We start from the raw sequence: 20112 nt of genomic DNA, 5'->3' as shown, positions 1-20112 counted from the left end.
TGCTCACTAATATGTTATCCTTCACAATAATTATAGTTTATCCAAACATCAGTTTTGCCAGTGATGGAAGCTTCATAGGGTATAAAGGAAGTGATAGACAGCTTGACATGGTGATATTAAGAAGATGGTGTATTTATGGACCATTTTGAGTAATTAAGATTGAAGGCATCATTGAAATTACTGGGCGTTATACTGCTTAATATTCCAGGGTCCCTGGAGAATCTCGTAAAGACATTTCCTTAGGAAAAGTGACTGCTGACATTTTCCCTGTCGAGTCTTTTAAATCTTTAATCATAATAATCAGAGATAACTCTCAAACTATTGAATAATTGGTGATAGGATATATATACTCCTAGAGGGTGCCACTAGCCTATCAGAAGGTCCCCTTGGGTTACACCTAATAAGACCATACACACTATAATAACTCTAGCAAAATCACACCAGGTGAGCTGATTACAGTTTCTTTGTGATTCACTCAGGCGTTTCATACCCATTGCATTTACAAGAGAATGCAAAGTTGTTTGGGTAGGGTTAGCCTCTGAGGGGTGAAGAAGTGCACCTGGTCAATAATTGTTCTTTTGACGTTTTATCATTTGTTGTCATAAGAGTTATAGCCTGCATGGAAATATTTCAATATCGCATAGGTCAAAAGTGAAAAATAGTACAGATCATAGAAACAAAGGATATCTGAGTTATTCAAGGACTAATTGGAAAATACTTGGAACCTACTGGGTAGCTAAAAATAGCAATTTTCACTATATGATGACTACCATAAATATAATGATTTCAAACGAGCACATTTTAAAGGAATAATTTTTTTAAATGATATTGTTTTCCTGGTTACACTTTTGCAAACATACGCCACCTCCCCCAAAAATCTGAGATCAGATCGTTTACTAAGTTTTACAGTTGGTAAATATCACCATTTACTTAATGCCCAGTCTAAACAGTAAAATGAATGAAGAGCAAAACTTTATTCATTGTTTTTCAAGAGAAAAAAATAATGAATCATGTAGAATCAGAATAAGTACGTTATAAGTGTCCCCAATTAAGTAGGTAGTAGACTGTTCTTTTTCCACTTTCTCTTTCCAACAAAGACTGACTCATGCTTCTTTGGACAAAGCTTAAAAAATTCCTATTAAGGACAGCACTTGCCCTTGAGTATGAAGTTGAATTAGAAGGAAACGCAAGAAATGATAAATGTGGCTGGCTATTTGTGCCTGTGTGAACAAGCAGTGCCCTCCATGGGTCAATGTCACCATCCTTCCAGTCAATGGCTTTTCTCTTGTATTCCTTTCTCTATATTCACAGAAAAAAATCCAGATTTGTGATGAAGTCCTATGAGATGTGTGTGTGTTTGTGTGTGTACATAAAAAGATTGGGAGAAAGATTGGGGGCGGGGGGATAGTAGGAGCAGCCAGAGAATAGGGAGAAATCCATTTGGCCAAGAAAAGAAATTAGCATGGTGGTTTTCCGAATGTGGTTCTCAAAACATGCTCCTCAGACCACAGCATCACATCACTTGGCCACTTTGTTAGAAATGCAAATTCTCGTGTGCAGCCTTAGACCTTCTGGATCAGAAACACTAGGCCAAGTCCAGCAAACGGTGTTTGATCAAACCCTCCAGATGACTCTGGTATGGCTTTAGAACTACTGGCTTAAAGGACAGTGAATGTGTGCCTGGGTGACTGAAGAAACAGATTACTCCACAAAGAGTTTTAGCTAATCACCAACCTGTGCCTCTGTTTCTGAGATGTTATGATTCTCTATGATCATAGTTGCATAAGGCATCGTTTCTGGTTCTTATGTGGGTGAAGACTTCTAACAGTATTTCACTGGTTACAACCTTTCTGTACATCAAAGATTGTTTGGCTCAAAGAAATCTTGGGTCTAAATCATTTATTTTTGTTCTTTTCTCCACAAGAAATTAGAGTTTAGGTAGATCCGTCTAAATCATTTTTCCATTTAAAATGTACTTTACCTTTCTGAAAAAAAAAAAACCTTTTTCATCTAAACATTTTTTCTCCATTTTGATTTGTTTAATTTTATTGAAGGATATGAACTTAGTTTTCCTATCTTAAAATGTTGGCTAGCTATGGTGCACTAAGGACTTTTAGTTTTGGACATTGTATTTGGTAAAATCAACCATAGAACCACGAAGATTTGCCAGGAAGCTTGAGGTTTCCGTGCAAATTGCATATTGCATAATTCAGCTTCTCACCCAATCATTCCATATATTTTCAACTATCAAAGGAAACAATTTGCTATTGCACCATTTGATTTTTTTAAGCATGGCACCTAAGAGATAATTCTTGATTTGTTTATTCATCATGTTTGGAAAACATGCTTTCCCCCCTTCTTTTCTTCTTTTCCTTTCTTTTCCTTCCTTTTCTCATTTAATTTGTTCTTTAATTTTTTTATATATCAGAAAAGGCTTTTGATTTATTTAAAAAATAAACTTCTTTGAAATAAAATGTCAAGAACTTGAAGGAAAAATATGACAAAAAATAAGTCAAAGATGAAAGATGTATGGTTAATATATGAAAGAGAACCAAAAGTAAGGATTTTCATGGCGGCATAACTGGAATTATGAACTAGAAGGTAAGATAGTCTCAGAATATACTATTGAGAACTTTGAGTCTGAAAAGTGGTTTACAGTGTCTTCAGTTTGGGCTCTCTAGGGTAGATGTAAAGTGCATAAGTAATTATTTTTGAATCAATTTCTCACCAGCTATTTGACTTTGTAGATTAGTTATGTCCAATTGCTGCAATTCATTTTTGTACTCTGTAAAATCCGATTTAAAATACTTTTTTAGCAAGGTACAAAATTAATATACAGAAATCTTTCATGTTCCCTTATACTAATAATGAACAACCAGAAAGAGAAATTAAGAAAACAGTCCCATTTACAATTGCATCAAAAAGAATAAAATACTCAGGAATAAATTTAACCAAGGCAGTGACATACTTATAGTCCAAAAACTATAAGACATTGAAGAAATTGAAGAGGATACAAATAAATGGAAGGATATACCATGCTTATAGATCCGAAGAATTAATATTGTTAAAATGACCATATTACCCTGTGCACTCTGAAGATTCAATGAAATCCTTATCAAAATCCCAATGATATTCTTCTCAGAACTAGAACAAATAATCCTAAAATGTATTTGGAACCACAAAAGATCATAGATACCTAAAGTAATCTTGAAAAAGAAGAACAGAGTTGGAGATATCACATTCCCTCATCTCAAACTATATTACAAAGCTATAATAATCCAAATAGTATGGTACTGGTACAGAAATAGACACATAAATTAATGGAACAGAATAGAGAGCCCAGAAATAAATCCTTGCTTATAAATCTCATCAGCTAATCTATGATGAGAAGCAAGAATATACAATGGAGAAATGACAGCCTCATCAACAAGTGGTATTGGGAAAACTGGACAGATATATACAAAAAAAATTTATACCTAATACAAAATTAAACTTAAAATGGATTAAAGATTTAAATGTAAAGCCTGAAACTAGAAAACTCCTAAAAGAATACATACGCAGTAAACTCTCTCACATTGCTCTTAGTAATATGTTTTTTGATATATCTCCTTGGGCAACAAAGGGAAACAAAGGAAAAAATAAACAAATGGGACTTTATCAAACTGAAAAGCTTCGTTTAGTGAAAGAAACCATCAGCAAAACAAAAAGACAACCTATTGAATGGAAGAACATAGTCACAAATAATATATCCCATAAGGGGTTGATTCCCAAAATATATAAAGAACTCATACAACTCAATAACAAAAAATAAACAATCTGATCAAAAAATGGGCAGAGGACACAAAAAAAGTTTCTCCAGAGAGGACATACAGATGGCCAACCGACATATGAGAGGATGCTCAACATCACTAATCATCAGGGAAACTCAAAACCACAATGAGATACCACTTCACACCAATCAGAATGGCTATTATCAAAAAGTAAACACTAACATGTGTTGGTGAGGATGTGGAAAAATGGGAACGGTTGTATACTGTTAGTAGGAATGCAAGTTGGTACAGCCACTGTGGAAAACACTATGGAGATTCCTCAAAAAACTAAAAATAGATCTACCATAAGACCCAGCAATTCTACTTCTGGGTATTCAAAGAAAACCAAAACACTAATTCGAAAAGATATATGCATCCCTATGTTCATTGCAGCATTATTTACAAATAGCCATGATAAGGAAGCACCCTAGGTGTCCATTGATAAATGAATGGATAAAGAAGATGTGGGTGTGTGTGTGTGTGTGTGTGTGTGTGTGTGTGTGTGTGTATTTCTTTTTTATTGCTGCATAATAGTCCATTTGTACAAAATAAAAAAGAAAAGATTTACATCTTGCCATTTGTGACAACATGGATGGACCTAGAGGATATTATATTAAGTGAAAGACAAATACCACATCATCTTACTTACATGTAGAATCTTAAAAAATAAATAAATAAACAAAACAAAAAGAGACTCATAGAAACAGAGACAAAGGGATGGTTGCCAGAGGGGAAGGGGATGAGAGGATGGGTGAAAAAGATAAAAGCAGATATAGTCGAAAATATTGTAATAAGTTTGCATGGTAACAGATGATTAGCTGAAACTAATATAATATAACATCATATATCAACTACACTTTAAAAAAATTAATAAAGGACTAGCTATAACTATTAGACAAATAGGGGTGACCTTGAGAAGGGAGAAGAGCTAAGCCAAGGGCAATGTGTATCGCTAACGAGGGTTTTTGCCAAACACTCTACAAGGAGCCTAAACAACATTCTGGCAAGCTAGTACGGTACTCATATTCACTGGAGATTCGAATATGCTTCTTAGCATGTTAAAGGACCTGATAAGTCCTAAGATACCATCCCCTTTTCTGCCTAATTTTACAGTGCTTCTCTACACTGACTCTGGGCTTTGGCATGTGACTCACTTTAACAATAGAATAAGGCAGAGCAATAATGTACCAGTTCTAAGTCTGTGCTTCAAGAGACTTTGTGTGTTCCTGCATGTTCTCCCGTACCTTTGCTATCACCTCAAGAAGATGCTCGGGTTAGTTGTTGGTTCAAAAAAGATGAGAGATAGAGTTAACCACAATCAGTCAACTCTCAGCCGACCCCAGATGTGTGAGCAATAAAAGTTAATTATTTGTGGGAAAAAATAATAAAACAAAATACCTGCTTTTCAGCGTTGTCATGGAACTAAGAGAAAACATACCCATAAAGAAGTCTCAGCAATGGGATACCTACAATTAGTACATATTGATGCTTTTTTAGTTGTAATTCCTCTGTGTTCATAGTTACATGGTACTTCGTTGTATTAAAACACCACTATTTATTTATCCATTCATGTGACAAAGGATATTTTCATTGATTTCACTTTTTGTTAATATAATATAATGAACATTCATGTATATCTCTTCTAATGAATGCCTATGTGCAACGTTTTACTACAACAAATATTTGGGTTGGAATTGCTGGGTACTAGGCTGTAAGCATCTTTCCTAGACAACACCAGATTGATTTTAAAGTGCTTGGATCTATTGACAGATCCATTAGGGATATATAGGATTTTCCTTTTTTTCATCATCTTTATCAGTAATTCTTTACAAATTTGATGGGTGGTAATTGTATCTTGTGTGGTTTCATTTAGCATTTTCCTTATTACCAATAAACAGAGCATATTTTAATATATATTTAGGGGTCATCTGTGTTTATTTTTTGTGAGAAATTCTTTTTTTATGGCTTTTTTGAAATATAATAAACAGTTACTCATATTTACATTGTACAATTCAATGAGTTTTTCAATTATAATTGGCATTCAATAATATATTAGTTTCAGTTGTTCAACATAGTGATTAGAGATCTATATAACTCACAAAGTGATCATCCCACTAAATCTAGTGCCCCTCTTCCTCCTTACATATTCATTACATCGTTGACTATTTTCCTTATGCTACCTTTATATCTCCATGACTATTTTGCAACTATACATTTGCACTTCTTAATATCTTTGCCCTTTTTCACCATCTCCCTCCCGTCTAGTAGCCCTCAAAATATTCTCTGTATCTATGAGTTTGTTCTCATTTTTGTTGTTGTTTATTTTGTTCTTTAGATTCCACAGGTACGTGAAATCATGTGGTATTTGTCTTTATCTGACTTACTTCATTCAGCTCAATACCCTCTAGGTCCATCAAGGCAATATTTTTTTCCATCCCCTTCCTTTTAGTCTGTGTGTGTCTTAATCTGAAGTGAGTCTCTTGTAGGCAGCATACGTAGGGGTCTTGTTTTCTTATCCATTCAGCCACCTTATCTTTTGGTTGGAACACTTAATTCTTTTCCATTTGAGGTACTCATTGATAAATATGTAGTTATTACCATTCCTTATTCATATTTTTGATATATGTTTTTTCTTCTTAAAGAAGCCCCTCTGATCTATGACCATGCCACCCTGAACAAGCCTGATCCCGTCTGATCTCAGAAGCTAAGCAGGGTCGGGCCTGGTTAGTACTTAGTTGGGAGACCACCCAGGAAGACGAGGTGCTGTAGGCGTAAAAAAACAAAAAAAAATAAGAGGTTGTAAGCTGACAAGGTCTTTGCAATCTGTGAGGTCAACCAAGGTTTGCCTTGCCTGAAAGAATAAAAAATAAATAAAAAATAAGAAGCCCCTCCTGTAATACTGGCTTGGTGCTGATGAATTCCTTTAGCTTATTTTTGTCTGGGAAGCTCTTTGTCCTTTGACTTTAAGTGAAAGCTTTGCTGGATAAAGTATTCTTGGTTGTACATCGTGGGTTTTCTTCACACTGAATATTTTGAGCCAAACCCTTCTGTCCTGCAAAGTTTCTTTTGAGAAATCAGCTGCCAGTGTTATGGATGCTTCCTTGTAGGTAACTATCTGCTATTCTCTTGCTGCTTTTAAGAGTCTCTCTTTGTATTTAACCTTTGGCATTTTAATTATGACATGTCTCAGTGTGGGCCTCTCAAGTTCATCTTTTTGGGGGACTCTCTGAGGTTCCTGGGGTTGTATGTCTATTTCCTTCACCAGACGAGGGAAGTTTTCATCATTATTTCTTCAACTATATATTCAACTTCTTGTTCTCTCTCTTCAAGTACCCTTATGACACAGATGTTCATACATTTAATTTTGTCCCATAGGCTTCTTAAATTATTATATTCTTCTTCTTCTTCTCCTCCTCCTCCTCCTTCCTTCTCTTTCTCCTTCTCCTTCTCCCTTCTTCTTCTTCTTCGTCCTTCTTCCTTTTTCCTTCTTCTTCTTCCTCTTTTTTTTCTTCTTCTTCTTCTTCTTCTTCTTCTTTTATTATTCTGATTGGGCGTTATTGGCTTCCTATCCATTAGATTGGTGGTTCAATCCTCTTCTTCATCCACTTTGTTGATTCCCTCTAATATACTCTTCATCTCAGATACTGTATTCTTCATTTCTGACTGGTTCCCTTTTATAATTTTCATTCCATTTTTATGTTTTTTATTTCTTTGTTAAGCTTCTCACAGAGTTCATCTACACCTTCCCTAAGTTCATTGAACATCTTTACAACTAGTGTTTTGAACTCCACATCTGTTAGATTGCTTAACTCCATTTTTCCTGTATCTCTGTTGTTCTTTCATATAGTTTCTGCTTCTTTGTTTTCCCATTTTGGCTGCCTTTCCGTGTCTGTTTCTATGTACTAAGCAAAGCTCCTAAGTCTTCCAGTCTTATTAGTGTGGCTTTGTGTAGTAGATAACCAGAGGCACAGACCTGAGAGGGGTTCAGCTGCAGACCAAATTTAGCCCCAGCCTGTGCCCCTCTGAGGCAACTGTTAAGATTCAGTAATCAATCCACAGATGCTATGCTTATAGTTGCCTCAAAAGACCATGCTAGCCACCGAGGCCAGCTACCACCAGTATGGGTCTTGGAGCTGCTCATCAAGGGCCACAGTACTTGTTGAGGATACAACTGAACATGGCTTGAGTGGGGCCATGAGTTGGGGGAGGCCGAGTTTCAGGGAATCCTCTGAGCGGAGCTACCACTGTTATTCAGTTTGATGATGTCTCAGCTGTGGTGTTGCTGCCTCAGCACACTGGGAGTGGAGAGGGCTCAACAGAGGAGCAATGGATACCACCAACACATCTGCCCAGGAGAAAGCCTCGCCTCCCGTCCTTGCTTCAGCAACTCAGTGTCCCCTGTAACTCCCTGTGTCACTGGAGCAGCCGTCTGTCACCGTCTGATGGAGCAAGCAAATCCTGTCACCAGGAAAGTCCGGTCGGAGACCCGGCCCCTTTAAGTAGTGTCTGCGGTTGGCGGCAGACTCTGCCACAGCCTCTGTCCCTCTCAGCCGCTGGGGACGGGGTAGCCTCGCGTCTTCATCCCCTCCCACCTCCAAACGGTTGCAGGGTGATTTCTTATTTCTCTCTCTACTTGTAGGGCTTCTGTTTATCTAGACCCCAGACGACTCTGCTTGCTGTTTGCTCCATGTTTCTGTAATTACTTTGATGTAGTCACAAGAAGAGATGAACAAAGCCCCTAACATCTATGCCATTTTGCCAGCCATGTGAGAAATTTTTGTTCAGACCTTTTGCAAAATTTTTTTGTTTTTATTTTGCTTAGTGATTTGTAGAAATATTTGATATATTTTGGAATCCCCTTCCTTTTTTCTTTTTTAGTCATGCATAATGGATATATCTTCTCTCAGTTTTTTTCTTGTTTTTACTTTTTATAAATGATGTACTTTGATATATAGGATTCCTCACTCTTACTTGTCTTGTTTTGCATTTTGCATGCTTTGTTTAAGAAATTCTCTATTTTCTAGAAAGCATAAAGATAATTTCTTAGACTCTATTCTCAAGTTTTAAAGTTTTGCCTTTCAGTCTTTAAATCTCTTAAAATTTATTTTGTATATGATCAATGTACTTTTTTTATTTTTATCATGGACAACCAATTATACTAGAACTTTTTATCGAATAATCCATCATTTCCATACTGCTCTGCATGGCTACTTCTGTCATATCAAATTTTCATGTGAGGGTGAGTCTTCTTCTGGGGTTATTACATATCCTTAGTCTATTTCTGTTCTAATTGTATTGTCTTAGTTAGCACTGATATCCGGTGGTGCATGCCACTTTCATGATATTTTTCCTCTGAATTGTCTTGAATGTTAACCTTTTGCTTTTCTATATGCATTTAAAATAGCTCAGAACTTACAAACACATGTATATACATGATCTATGTTGTATATTCATAGCATGTTGTGATGTTTCTTGGAACTGAATTGAATGTATAGAAGGATTTGGGGAGGAATTTCCAGTTTTGTGATTTTTTTAGTCTTCCAACTGCCAAACAGGAAATATCTATTAATTGAAGTTTCAACTTACTATTCCTTGGGATTCACATTATTACTTTTATGTAAGATCACTAATGCATTTCTAGGTTTGCTTGTTGGTGTTAATCTAGGATCTCAGCATTTTCAGAGGAGCGAGTGCGAATACATACCTAGTAAAGCATCCTACCAGAAGCAGAGAACCTACGTAGAGTATTTTTATGTGCAGTTTTCTATTTAATATGTGTGCCTACCTTGACTTTAGTTTCTTCACCAACCTAACTATGCTTATATACATGTTTGTCTGTTTTTCATTTTGCAGGTGGAAAAATGTTAACCAGTGAAAGAGCCCGTTTTTGGTCAGGAGGAATTTCACAAAGTAGATCTGAAGGAAATTTGATTGACATGGAAGCCCGAAAAGCCTCAAAAAATTGCAATATCACAGGTACGGGAACTTATAACTGTTGTAATTTTTATCCATCACCAGCAACTATTGCACTCTACCTCTGAAAAGTGCTACATAAAATTAAAAGAATTATAAATTCCCAACATTATCATGGAAATACTAGTGCAGCCAACATATTGTAATATATATCATGAGGCAAAAACTCATTATTAAATGAGTGTTGTACAAGCAGCATGTATATAAAAATCTGGAGGTTAAAGACATTTCTAGAGATTGGAGTTGATTACAAAATCTTTTTGGAACATTAAAGAATTGAATCGATCTTCAGAAACAGCAGTTTTAAGCGAGCTAGAACTATATTGAAGAAAGTATGGAAATAGAAGAAATGCAACTTTTCTTTTTCAAAATGCATCTTATAATTTTTAATATATGTCACTTAAAACATATTTCAATCAAGATAATAGTCCTATATATATTAAAAAAAGAAGTCTGACAGTTTACTTGAATTCATTTTTCCCTTTTGGCTGGCCTTTTGGCTTTCATTTTTCTCTACAGCAGCACCAGCTTCACAAAGTCCACAGAATCATTACCAGTATTTACCAAGAAATGACCAAGTTTGAGTAGCTCTAAATATAAAAGAGTTCAATATTTGTGAAACATGTAGAAATTCCTTATAGTTGATATGTGAATATTTTAATGTGTTGCTGATTCTTAAAATACTTTCCAAAGTAATAACATTTTCATTTCATAGAGATAGGCCCGTTTTTTGTCATTTTAGTTGTGAAAATACTCAATGGAGTCTTTCAAGTAGTACATATAATGTTTATCTTATGTGAAAAGATTTTTAATATTATTAGTTTATCAATACATAGTTATCAGAAAGTAATCTGATAAATGCATAGTTGTCTAATTTGGCATATTCTACTTCAAAAATTATTTTAGCTATTAACATATTTTTCACAAATTGAATATTATCAGAAAAGAAAAACATTAAATGAATAATCTAGATGTATTGAGCCCAACTATTCAATGTTTAGAAAAATCTGGATAATTGACTAAATTATTCATTTGTTCAGAGATTTTCTTTTATGAAAATGAAATATAAAACTATAAGGCATAAGAATATGTAGTCTGGGACATTTTCAAGGAAATTTGTTAAATTGATTATTATCTACATCATTAAACTATTTATTTATAAATCATGAAATCCTAAGATAAAAGAACATTACATATGGTCAAAACAAACTGGTAGAACAATTTCTCTTTCCTCACAACATGAAAATTTGACCTGATTTAATATTAATTTTGCAGCTATTATACTAGTGATCAAAAAGCAGAATAAAAAGTATTGCATTTTTAAGCTGTAATAAAAATTAATCTTGGTTGTATCTCATAATGACACTCATTTTTTGCTTTGCTTTGTTTTTGTTTAAACAACAAGAATGTCCAGACCCAGATTTGCTTCGCTGTTGTGCAGATGCTTTCACAAGTTGTGGCAATAATGCTTCCAAAGCTACAAATCCATTCTGGAATGAACTGTCCGCTTCTAACCCATTTTTGGATGATGTAACTCAGCTAAGACATAATCAGAAGAAAGATAATATTTCCATCTTGAAGGAAGATCCTTTTCTTTTTTTTAGAGAAATAGAAACTGAAAATTCTTTTGATTCCTCTGGTGATGAACTCGATGTGCATCAGTTGCTTAGGAAGTCTTCCTCAGGGAAATCAGGGAGATCTAAAAGTGTTCCAGAACTTTTGGACATTTTAGATGACACAGAACATGCCCATCAGAATGTACATAACTCTGACCAGATCCTAGAACAAGACTTAGAATGGCTTCAAAATGATCGAGAGGCTTATAAAATGGCTTGGTTAAGTCAACGCCAGCTGGCTCGCTCCTGCCTGGATTTGAATACAATTAATCAGAGTCCCGGATGGGCCCAAACGCAAGTTGCAGAGACCATGACGGTTTGTAAATTAGACCATCAAGGAGGGTCAGTGCAGTTACCTGAATCAGATATCACTGTTCACGTGCCCCAAGGTCATGTAGCTGCAGGAGAATTCCAAGAGGTTTCTCTCAGGGTTTTTATTGATCCTCCACAAATGCTTAACCACAATCTTTTGTGTACTGTAAGCCCACTGTTGGAAATCATGTTAAGCAACCTAAACACAATGGAAGCCATTTTACTGGAGATGAAAATCGGGGCTCAAGTGAGAAAGGATCCTTTCAGCCAAGTCATGACAGAAATGGTGTGTTTACACAGCCTGAGTAAAGAAGGCCCTTTCAAAGTATTAAATAACTGCTACATTTATGAAGACACTATCCAAGTCAAGCTAATAGATTTGAGTCAGGTGATGTATCTAGTGGTTGCTGCACAAGCTAAAGCTACTCAGTCACCGGCTGCCACTATTTGGAATTATATCCACAAAACCACCTCAGTTGGAATATATGGGCCCAAATATATCCATCCAAGTTTCACTGCTGTTTGCACAGTTTGTGGACACAGTTACATGCCAGGGAAACTTACAATCTCTGATATTAAGAAGGGTGGAAAAAACATGTCTCCGGTTGTGTTTCAGCTCTGGGGGAAGCATTCATTCTTACTTGACAAACCACAAGATTTAAGTATTTCAGTTTTTTCATGTGATCCTGATTTTGAAGTAAAGGCAGAAGGAGAAAGAAGAGAAATTAAGCAAAAGCAGTTGCAAGCAAGTCAAGTAGTTCATCAACAATTTTTATTTTCTTTAGTTGCCTCCAGAGAAATGCACTTGTTTGTTTTTCGTGTTCAGTTGGATCCTCCCAATGGTAGACCAGTTACACAATTCTTTATCACTACACCTGATCCAGCCCCAAAACTAAAAAGACTCTCAAATTCACCAGGCGATTTGCAGAAGGAGAAGGAAATCAAGTCTGCTCCTTTATTACTGACAATGCATGTTAAATATCCCACGTTTCAAGACAGAAAGTTGAACTTTACCAATTATGGGGTAACTCTGAAGACAGTGCTAAGACAAAGCAAGATTGACTACTTACTTGAATATTTCAAAGGGGACACAATAGCTCTTCTTGGAGAAAGTAAGGTAAAAGCCATTGGGCAGTCCAAAGTGAAAGAATGGTATGTGGGAGTCCTGAGAGGTAAGATTGGACTTGTACATTGCAAAAATATCAAGGTCATTGCCAAGGAACAAGTAATGTCTATGTCAGATAGTGTCTTCACAACCAAGAAACTTCTTGAACAAATTGCCCTGCCCTTTAAAAAATTGACTTATATCTACGCAGTTGTATTGACATTTGTGTCTGAAAAAGTTTATGATTGGAAAGTTTTAGCTGATGTCTTGGGTTACTCACATCTGCCATTGGAAGATTTTGATCGAATACAAGCAGACAAAGAATCAGAAAAAGTTGCTTATGTTTTAAAGAAATTAAAGGAAGATTGCCATGCAGCCAGAAATACCAGAAATTTTCTTTATGAACTTATTGTGGTGAGTATTGCTTGATCACAGTAATTTATTTACCATAGGTAACTTTATTTAATTAAGTAATATTTATAGCCAAACATGAGAGAAGCCAAAAATTCTCAGCAGTCTCAAATAAATTGATGTCACTACAGCAAACATATAGCTTTTCCTATAAGATCATATAGTTTCTTTCCGCTGTGATTTTTGTGATGTTGGAAATCGTAACAGTTACGTATTTCCCAGAAACTAGGCCCATGAGGATCATCTTTTAAAGAAAGATTAAAGTTTCTGTTTGTGCTAGAGCATAACAATGAAGCAATTCTTTTCCTCTAGCAAATATTTGGATAGTTCTTAAAATATCAGAGAAACTCCAATAACATGAATGAGAGCACACTGAAACAAAACTAATTAACTGGCCTTTGCTTATAGTCCAATTTTTAGTGGTTTTTTTTAACATATAATTAATGTCCTTTACTTAGCAATTTAATATTTTTCTTCTGTATGCAATTCATCATAACCTAAAAAATAAATCACTTATTCTCTTCTTAATCCTCATGTTTTAATAGAACTCATAAGATTTTTTTTTTTTTCGAATAGCATTCACCCCAGTGTAAGGCTCAGTGGAGAATTATAAAGAAGATAAAGAACTGTTTTTGCTTTAAAGTGGAAATTCAGTATTTTATAAAAGTAAAAAACAAAAGCATATTTCTAAAAATGGCTAAAATGTGAATTTGTAAATAATAATACTGCTAGCTGACACTCCTCTAGGGTTCTCTATGAGTTTGGCACTGTGCTGAGCATTCTGTACACACTACCTAATTTAGCCATTACAACAACTCTATGGGGGAAGTATACCTAGTCTTCATCTTACAAATAGAGGAAATTGAGCCTTGGGAAGTTAGTTTCACAGTTGGTTAGTATCAGAGATGGGACTTGAAAACTTTTTAGTTCCAAAGCTGTGCTTAAAACTACTATCCCTTTCTAAGACAAAGGTAGGTAGGGTGTGTGTGTTTAAAAATGTTTGAGTATGTGTGTTGGTGTGTGTATTATAACTGTGTAAGGCTGGTGTCCTATAAGAGATGAGTTGTTCATGTAGATGAGCAAGTTTATGCAGAGGAACAAAGTTTTAGTCAAGGCACAGAAGGAGAAGAGAAATTTTTGAAGAAAAATTTTTTCAGTGACATTAACAATAGTTTATATAATAAAGAAATAAGTATATATAAAACATTTCTTCAATTATTTTTATGACTCTACAAAGATACTGAAAGGGGTTAAATTTTAAAAGCCCCGATATCCGATTGTTAAGTGGATGATTTTATGATGTTGTACTGCATTATCACTTAATCTGGGCCATTTAGAGTCATTGGCTGGTCTACCTGGTCAAAGCTGCACATGCATTTTACAATATCTCATTACCTCTCAGTTCACATTCAGCATGGACCCATGAAGTTTTGAGTAGGAAATTACTTTCTTGTTTCTCTTAGTAGCAAAAAGTATTGGCCAAATGGTCTGAAAGTTTACGCCTGATCATACCTGCACTGTGTTGATGTCTGATAATTAATTGAGTAGCTTTTGTGACTAACTAGACAGGGCCGGTGGAGAGTTCATTCAAAGGAGTAAGTCGTTCCTAAAAACTTATACCGTGCCTTCACTGGGCTTCAAGATTTCTGAATGGAAGGGACTTAGGCTTGGTTATCTGATCAGAAGATGATAGAGTACCTGGTATAGCCACTGTCTCTTGAAACTTTATTTGTATAGTAAGTATACATTTTTCTTGGAGTGTATACTAATTTGCAGTAGCTGGAATGGAGCTGATAAAAAGTGTGGGTTCTAAACCCCTTGGTCATCGCTAGACATTGAGACTGGCTCTCCTTATATACTTGAAATTTGACATTCTATAAAGCACTTTAGCATCTGATTCAACTTTCATAATGATTATAGGGAATTAAATGGGGTACAAGTAACACTATTCATTTTAAATGTCGTTAAATAGAGATATTTTACGATTTACCTAAAGTCCTATTATAGGGAGCTAGATGGGGTGGAAGTAACACTATTTATTTTATTTTATTTATTTATTTATATTTTTTTATTAAGTTTATTGGTGGTAATATTGGTTAATACAATTGTAAATTTTAAATATTATTAAATAGAGATATTTTATGATTTACCTAAAGTCCTATACTTTCCAGAGCCGGACTTTAAACTCAGGTTTTGTACTTCTAAAGTACAAAACAAGAAGAAACAAGAAACTCGAATCAGAATTGCTAAACCCACTCCATTTTATTAAAAGGACCCTCAGGGGTCTGCTGGCTTCGTACTACTCTTGAAATCATAACTCCTCACTATAAATTTATGGATCAATATAAAGTCTGTGTATAAAGACCATGGGTAGTCCTTCTAATGGTTCCATCATAATGAACACTCTATGGACTTTAATGTTGCCTTACTTGGTCATTCATTTTTTACTTATTGTTTTATAATGGTAGATAAAGCTTTTAAGTGCCATTCAATGATAAGTGGCTACCAAACATGTTTATTTGCTTATTTGAATGGAGAAGAGATATAGATAGATCTAATCCCATATTTTAAAAATATATTCAAGGCAAAAGAAAATTTATACACTCATTTGAAATGTATGTAGTGTTTGACAAAGCTCAGATGCCTAATTGATGAAGAAAGAAAGAGTCTGATGGTTTCCTATTTTGCTTTGCAGAAGACTAAGTTGTTGTTTTTTTTTCTTTCATACCTTGTGGTTTATATTTAGCACAATTACACTGGTAGTGAAGAAGAGAGTTAATTTTTTTAAAGTCATAATTATCAGTAGCTTTGTTCAAAGTTATAGAAGTGTCTCATTTTCATGCAGTAGGCATGATTTGGGGAACTTTTAAATCACATTTTGATGAAAAATAGAATAATGTTTACCATCACCAGTATACTCAATCCTTAGAGAAATCCTGTAGCTGATGGTAAGGAAAGGAATTATTTTTTGTAGAGTGAATAATCATCCCTGGGTTGATAAATTATAGACCGCTAAAACCTCAGGGTATCTTTAGAATTGTCTAGTTCAATGTCCTCTTTTTGTAATTAAAGATATTAAGAAACATATTAGGTAAGTGGTTTTACCCAAGGCCCTATAATTAGCGACTGAGTTAGTCTTAAATCTCCCCTAATTTTGGTCCAGTTGTGTCTGCTCTACTTTGCTGGTTGGATTTGCTTAAAAGTAAATCAACTTTTTAAATTTTAGGAAACTCAAATATATGTGGTGAAAAGAAGGATGCTAGTTTCTACAATATGTAATGAAAAATTTAATTTCTAAAAAAACGCCTAATTAGTTGCTTTTAATTATAGCATGTAATTATTGCTACAGGCTCTGCTCAAGATGGATTGCCAAGGGTTAGTAGCACATATCATCCAAGAGGCTGCTATTCTGACTTCAGCTGTCAAGCTTGGAAAAGGCTGGAGGGAACTAGCAGAAAAGTTAGTACGACTCACAAAGCAACAAATGGAAGCATATGAAATTCCTCACCGAGGAAAATCTGGAGCTGTTGCTGTTGAGGTAATGTTTTTGTTTGTCTAATTCCATAGTGAGAAGTTGCAGACCAAGTAAATCAAATGTAATCAAGCCCGAACCATTTACATGGATGAATTGGGGAGTATCCTAGAGATCCACTAACTGAAGTCACCGCCCCTATAATCATCAATAGTATCTGAAATATACACACATCACTCTTTCAAGGCATTGCAAGCCTTTAACACATATTGATGTTTCTCCTGTTAGATTGCATATCAACATGGTCTTTGATCGAATGAATTGACCAATTAGATAGCTAGCTAGTTGGTAGGCAGAGCAATAAGAACTTGAGGCAGAGAAAGGATAAACTTTGAAGGGTGGAGATGGGATCCTGTCAAGGCGGGGAAAAAGATATGATAATAAGTATTGTCATCCTGAGGTATAGACTTAGTAATTTGTGATAAATGATGTTAGTTGACAGGAAACATTAAGAGGGTGGATGATGTGGGGTCTCTGGTATATATGTGTGTGTGTGTGTATATATATATGTATATATGTATATGAGCTTCTTTATCTCCTTCACAATTTTGCATATAAGAGAATTATAGATGTCAAATACAGAATGGAGAACAAAGTAAATATTTACTTTGCAAATATTGTTTTTCTTAATATTAAAACATATGTATGTTAGATAAATATTTTCTCTATTTACCATAAAGAAAAGTGAGTGCATTATTATTGACTTAAGTAAAATGTATCTGAGGGATGAACACGTATAAAATGTTCTGTATCTTTCTCTCACGTGAGTGTTAGCATTTTTGAGATACTTCTGTTAAGGAAAGATTCTCTCTCTGATTAGATGATGACTTGGTGTAGGAGGCAGAAGCTATGTTCTTCACTTCCTTTTTGGGCATAGAGCTAAGAATTAATTTCTTGAGAAAATTTTCTTACTTTGAAGCAACTATGCTAGCTGGCTGTGCAGGACAAGACAACTTTTCCATGAAGGGAGAAGAGTCAACTTAAGTCAACAGAATCATAGCAGGTGCAGTGGAGATCTCAGTAGGCCAGCTTCTGGGTGACTGGAGCCTGGCTCTCCAGCAAGACTCCTCTAAACAAGACTCTTTAGCCAGGAGGAGCCAGAGGCTGAGGATGTTTCCTCCTCACAGACCACATTGATCTCTGTACTCTAAGCAGGGTGTTACAACCTACAAATTAGCTTCTACTGAATGAACTAAAAGATGAAAAAATTTTAAGAAAGTATAAAAAAAACCCAATATTATAAAGGACCTGCTGCTCTGATATTTCAGTTAACCAATCAAAAAGTTGTCTGAGCTCCACTCTGCACCTATTAGAATGGACAAAACCAGAAAGCTGACACCAAATACTGTGCAGGATGTGGAACAACAGAAACCCTCATGTGTTGTAGGTGGGAATGCAAAAATGGGACGGTCACTTTGGAAGGGAGTCTGTCTGTTTCTTACAAGTGAAACATACTCCTAGCTGGTAATCTATTAGTCATGCTCCTTGGTATTTACCCCCCAAAAACTGAAAACTTATGTCCACACACACACAAAAATATGCAGGAATGTTTATAACAACTTTATTCATAATTGCCAAAACTTGGAAGTAATCAAGATGCCTTCAGTAGGTGAATGGATAAACTGTTTACATCCAGACAATGGAATATTTTCAGTGCTAAAAAGAAATAAGCTATTAATCCATGAAAAGACATCAAGGAACCTTAAATACATATTACTAAGCAAAAGAAGCCAATATGAAAAGCCTACATACTATGATTCCAAATACATGATATTCTGGAAAAAGCAAAACTATTGAGACAGTAAAAGGAACAGTCGCTGCCAGGGCGTGGGAGGGAGAGGGATGTACAGGCAGAGCACAGAGGATTTTTAGGGCAGTGAAATTACTTGGGATGATACTTTAATGATGGATACGTGTCATTACACATTTGCCCAGACCCACATGGTGTACAACACAAAGAGAAAACCCTAGTATAAACTATTGATTTGGGGTGATTATGATTTACCAATGTAGATTCATCAATTATAACAAATACACCATTCTGGTGAAGGATATAGACAATGGGGGAGCCTATGCCTGTGGGGGGGCAGGGGATATATGGTATATCTCTGTACCTTCCTCTCAATTTTGCTGTGAACCTTAAGTGGCTCTAAAAATCTTTTTAAAAATTGTATAATTGAAAGCAAGACTTTTTCTTAATAAGTCTGTTTTTAAAAAGTTTTTGTTGAGTGTTGTTTATCAGTTATTTATATTCTCAGCTTTCTTAAATATATGACTTCTCTATCATTATGGTTGTTTATAGTTTGTCTTCCCCCAAATCTTAATGGAGACCAAACAAACAGCCTACTTTTCCAGGATTTACTTTTACATAGTCCAAATCACAAATGACTAAGTCTATGCCAGAGGCTAATAAATACTCAGAAGCAGAAAGGAAAGCCCCTAAGTGTCTTTCTGTGGGCTGTGGTCTCATTTATTGTGATTAATACTAACAGTCATCATTCTGATCCATGTTATTAAATGCTTAAATGTAATCCATGGTATATTGACCTAAAGCCACCCCAAATAATCTATGGGAATCTTTACCTGTTAGGCAACTTAAACTAAAGGTAAATATATGCTAATTTGCAACCCTCTGAAAAAAAATAGCTGTACAATTTTTTCTCTTAGGAAGGAGATGATTCTTAAATATGATCAATTTACAAATCAAACAGTTGATTTCAAAACATACTGATATTAGTTCTGGGGGAGGGAAGTGGAATTAGGGCAGGGAGAGAACAAGGTCTCATGGTTCTCATGCTGCTTTTATTTCCCTTACCTCACTGCCTCAGAGGGCGCACATTCCGAAAATTCCCTCTCTGAGTGCCAATGCCTACAATCAGGCTCTTACTCACTTTCCTTTCTTTCAAATTTCTCTCTTTTCCCTTTGTTCTATTTTTATTGTATCTAACAATTATCTGGCACTTGCTCTGTGCCAGGCACTATTCCAGTAATGTTTCAAAAATTAACTTATTTAATCCTTTCAATAAAAAGTTGTGGAGCAAGCACGAATATTGTTTATAATGTAGGAAAGCTACCTTCCTTGCTTAAACAGGAATAACTAGGAGCTCATAGAGCCATGTTTGGAGCACTGGCCTTTGACTTTGGGGTCCTTGTACTTTACGTCCTGTTCTTTACTCCAAATGTAATATGGTGGCTCAGTGGCAGAGCCCATAGTCAAGATTAGGACAGGTGGGTTTAAGCCTCTCATTTCACTTTTCCCCCTTTGTTTCAAGTTATGATACTACAAAAATTTGCCTCAACATCTTCATCACGACTCAAGCCAATTAAAGAATGGATTATTAATAGTATGTCTGT

At 35.3% G+C, this 20112-nt stretch overlaps 1 protein-coding gene and 1 pseudogene across 1 annotated transcript in view; both read left to right on the top strand.

Annotated features, from left to right (window-relative positions):
- MACC1 (MET transcriptional regulator MACC1) overlaps nucleotides 1-20112 on the top strand; it is a 67063-nt gene that overhangs the window by 37781 nt on the left and 9170 nt on the right. The window contains exons 2-4 of the mRNA XM_039862498.1: nucleotides 9663-9785; nucleotides 11188-13229; nucleotides 16576-16764. Of these exons, the coding sequence (XP_039718432.1) occupies nucleotides 9671-9785; nucleotides 11188-13229; nucleotides 16576-16764 (2346 nt within the window). The 5' untranslated portion in view covers nucleotides 9663-9670. The remainder of the gene's footprint in view (nucleotides 1-9662; nucleotides 9786-11187; nucleotides 13230-16575; nucleotides 16765-20112) is intronic.
- Nucleotides 6463-6581, top strand: LOC120602520 (uncharacterized; annotated as a pseudogene).

Source organism: Pteropus medius, unplaced genomic scaffold, assembly GCF_902729225.1.
Source record: "Pteropus medius unplaced genomic scaffold, Ma_sr-lr_union100, whole genome shotgun sequence".
NCBI classification, from domain to species: domain Eukaryota; kingdom Metazoa; phylum Chordata; class Mammalia; order Chiroptera; family Pteropodidae; genus Pteropus; species Pteropus medius.
The sequence above is the reverse complement of the archived record's forward strand: the minus strand, read 5'-3'. Positions and strand labels throughout refer to the sequence as shown.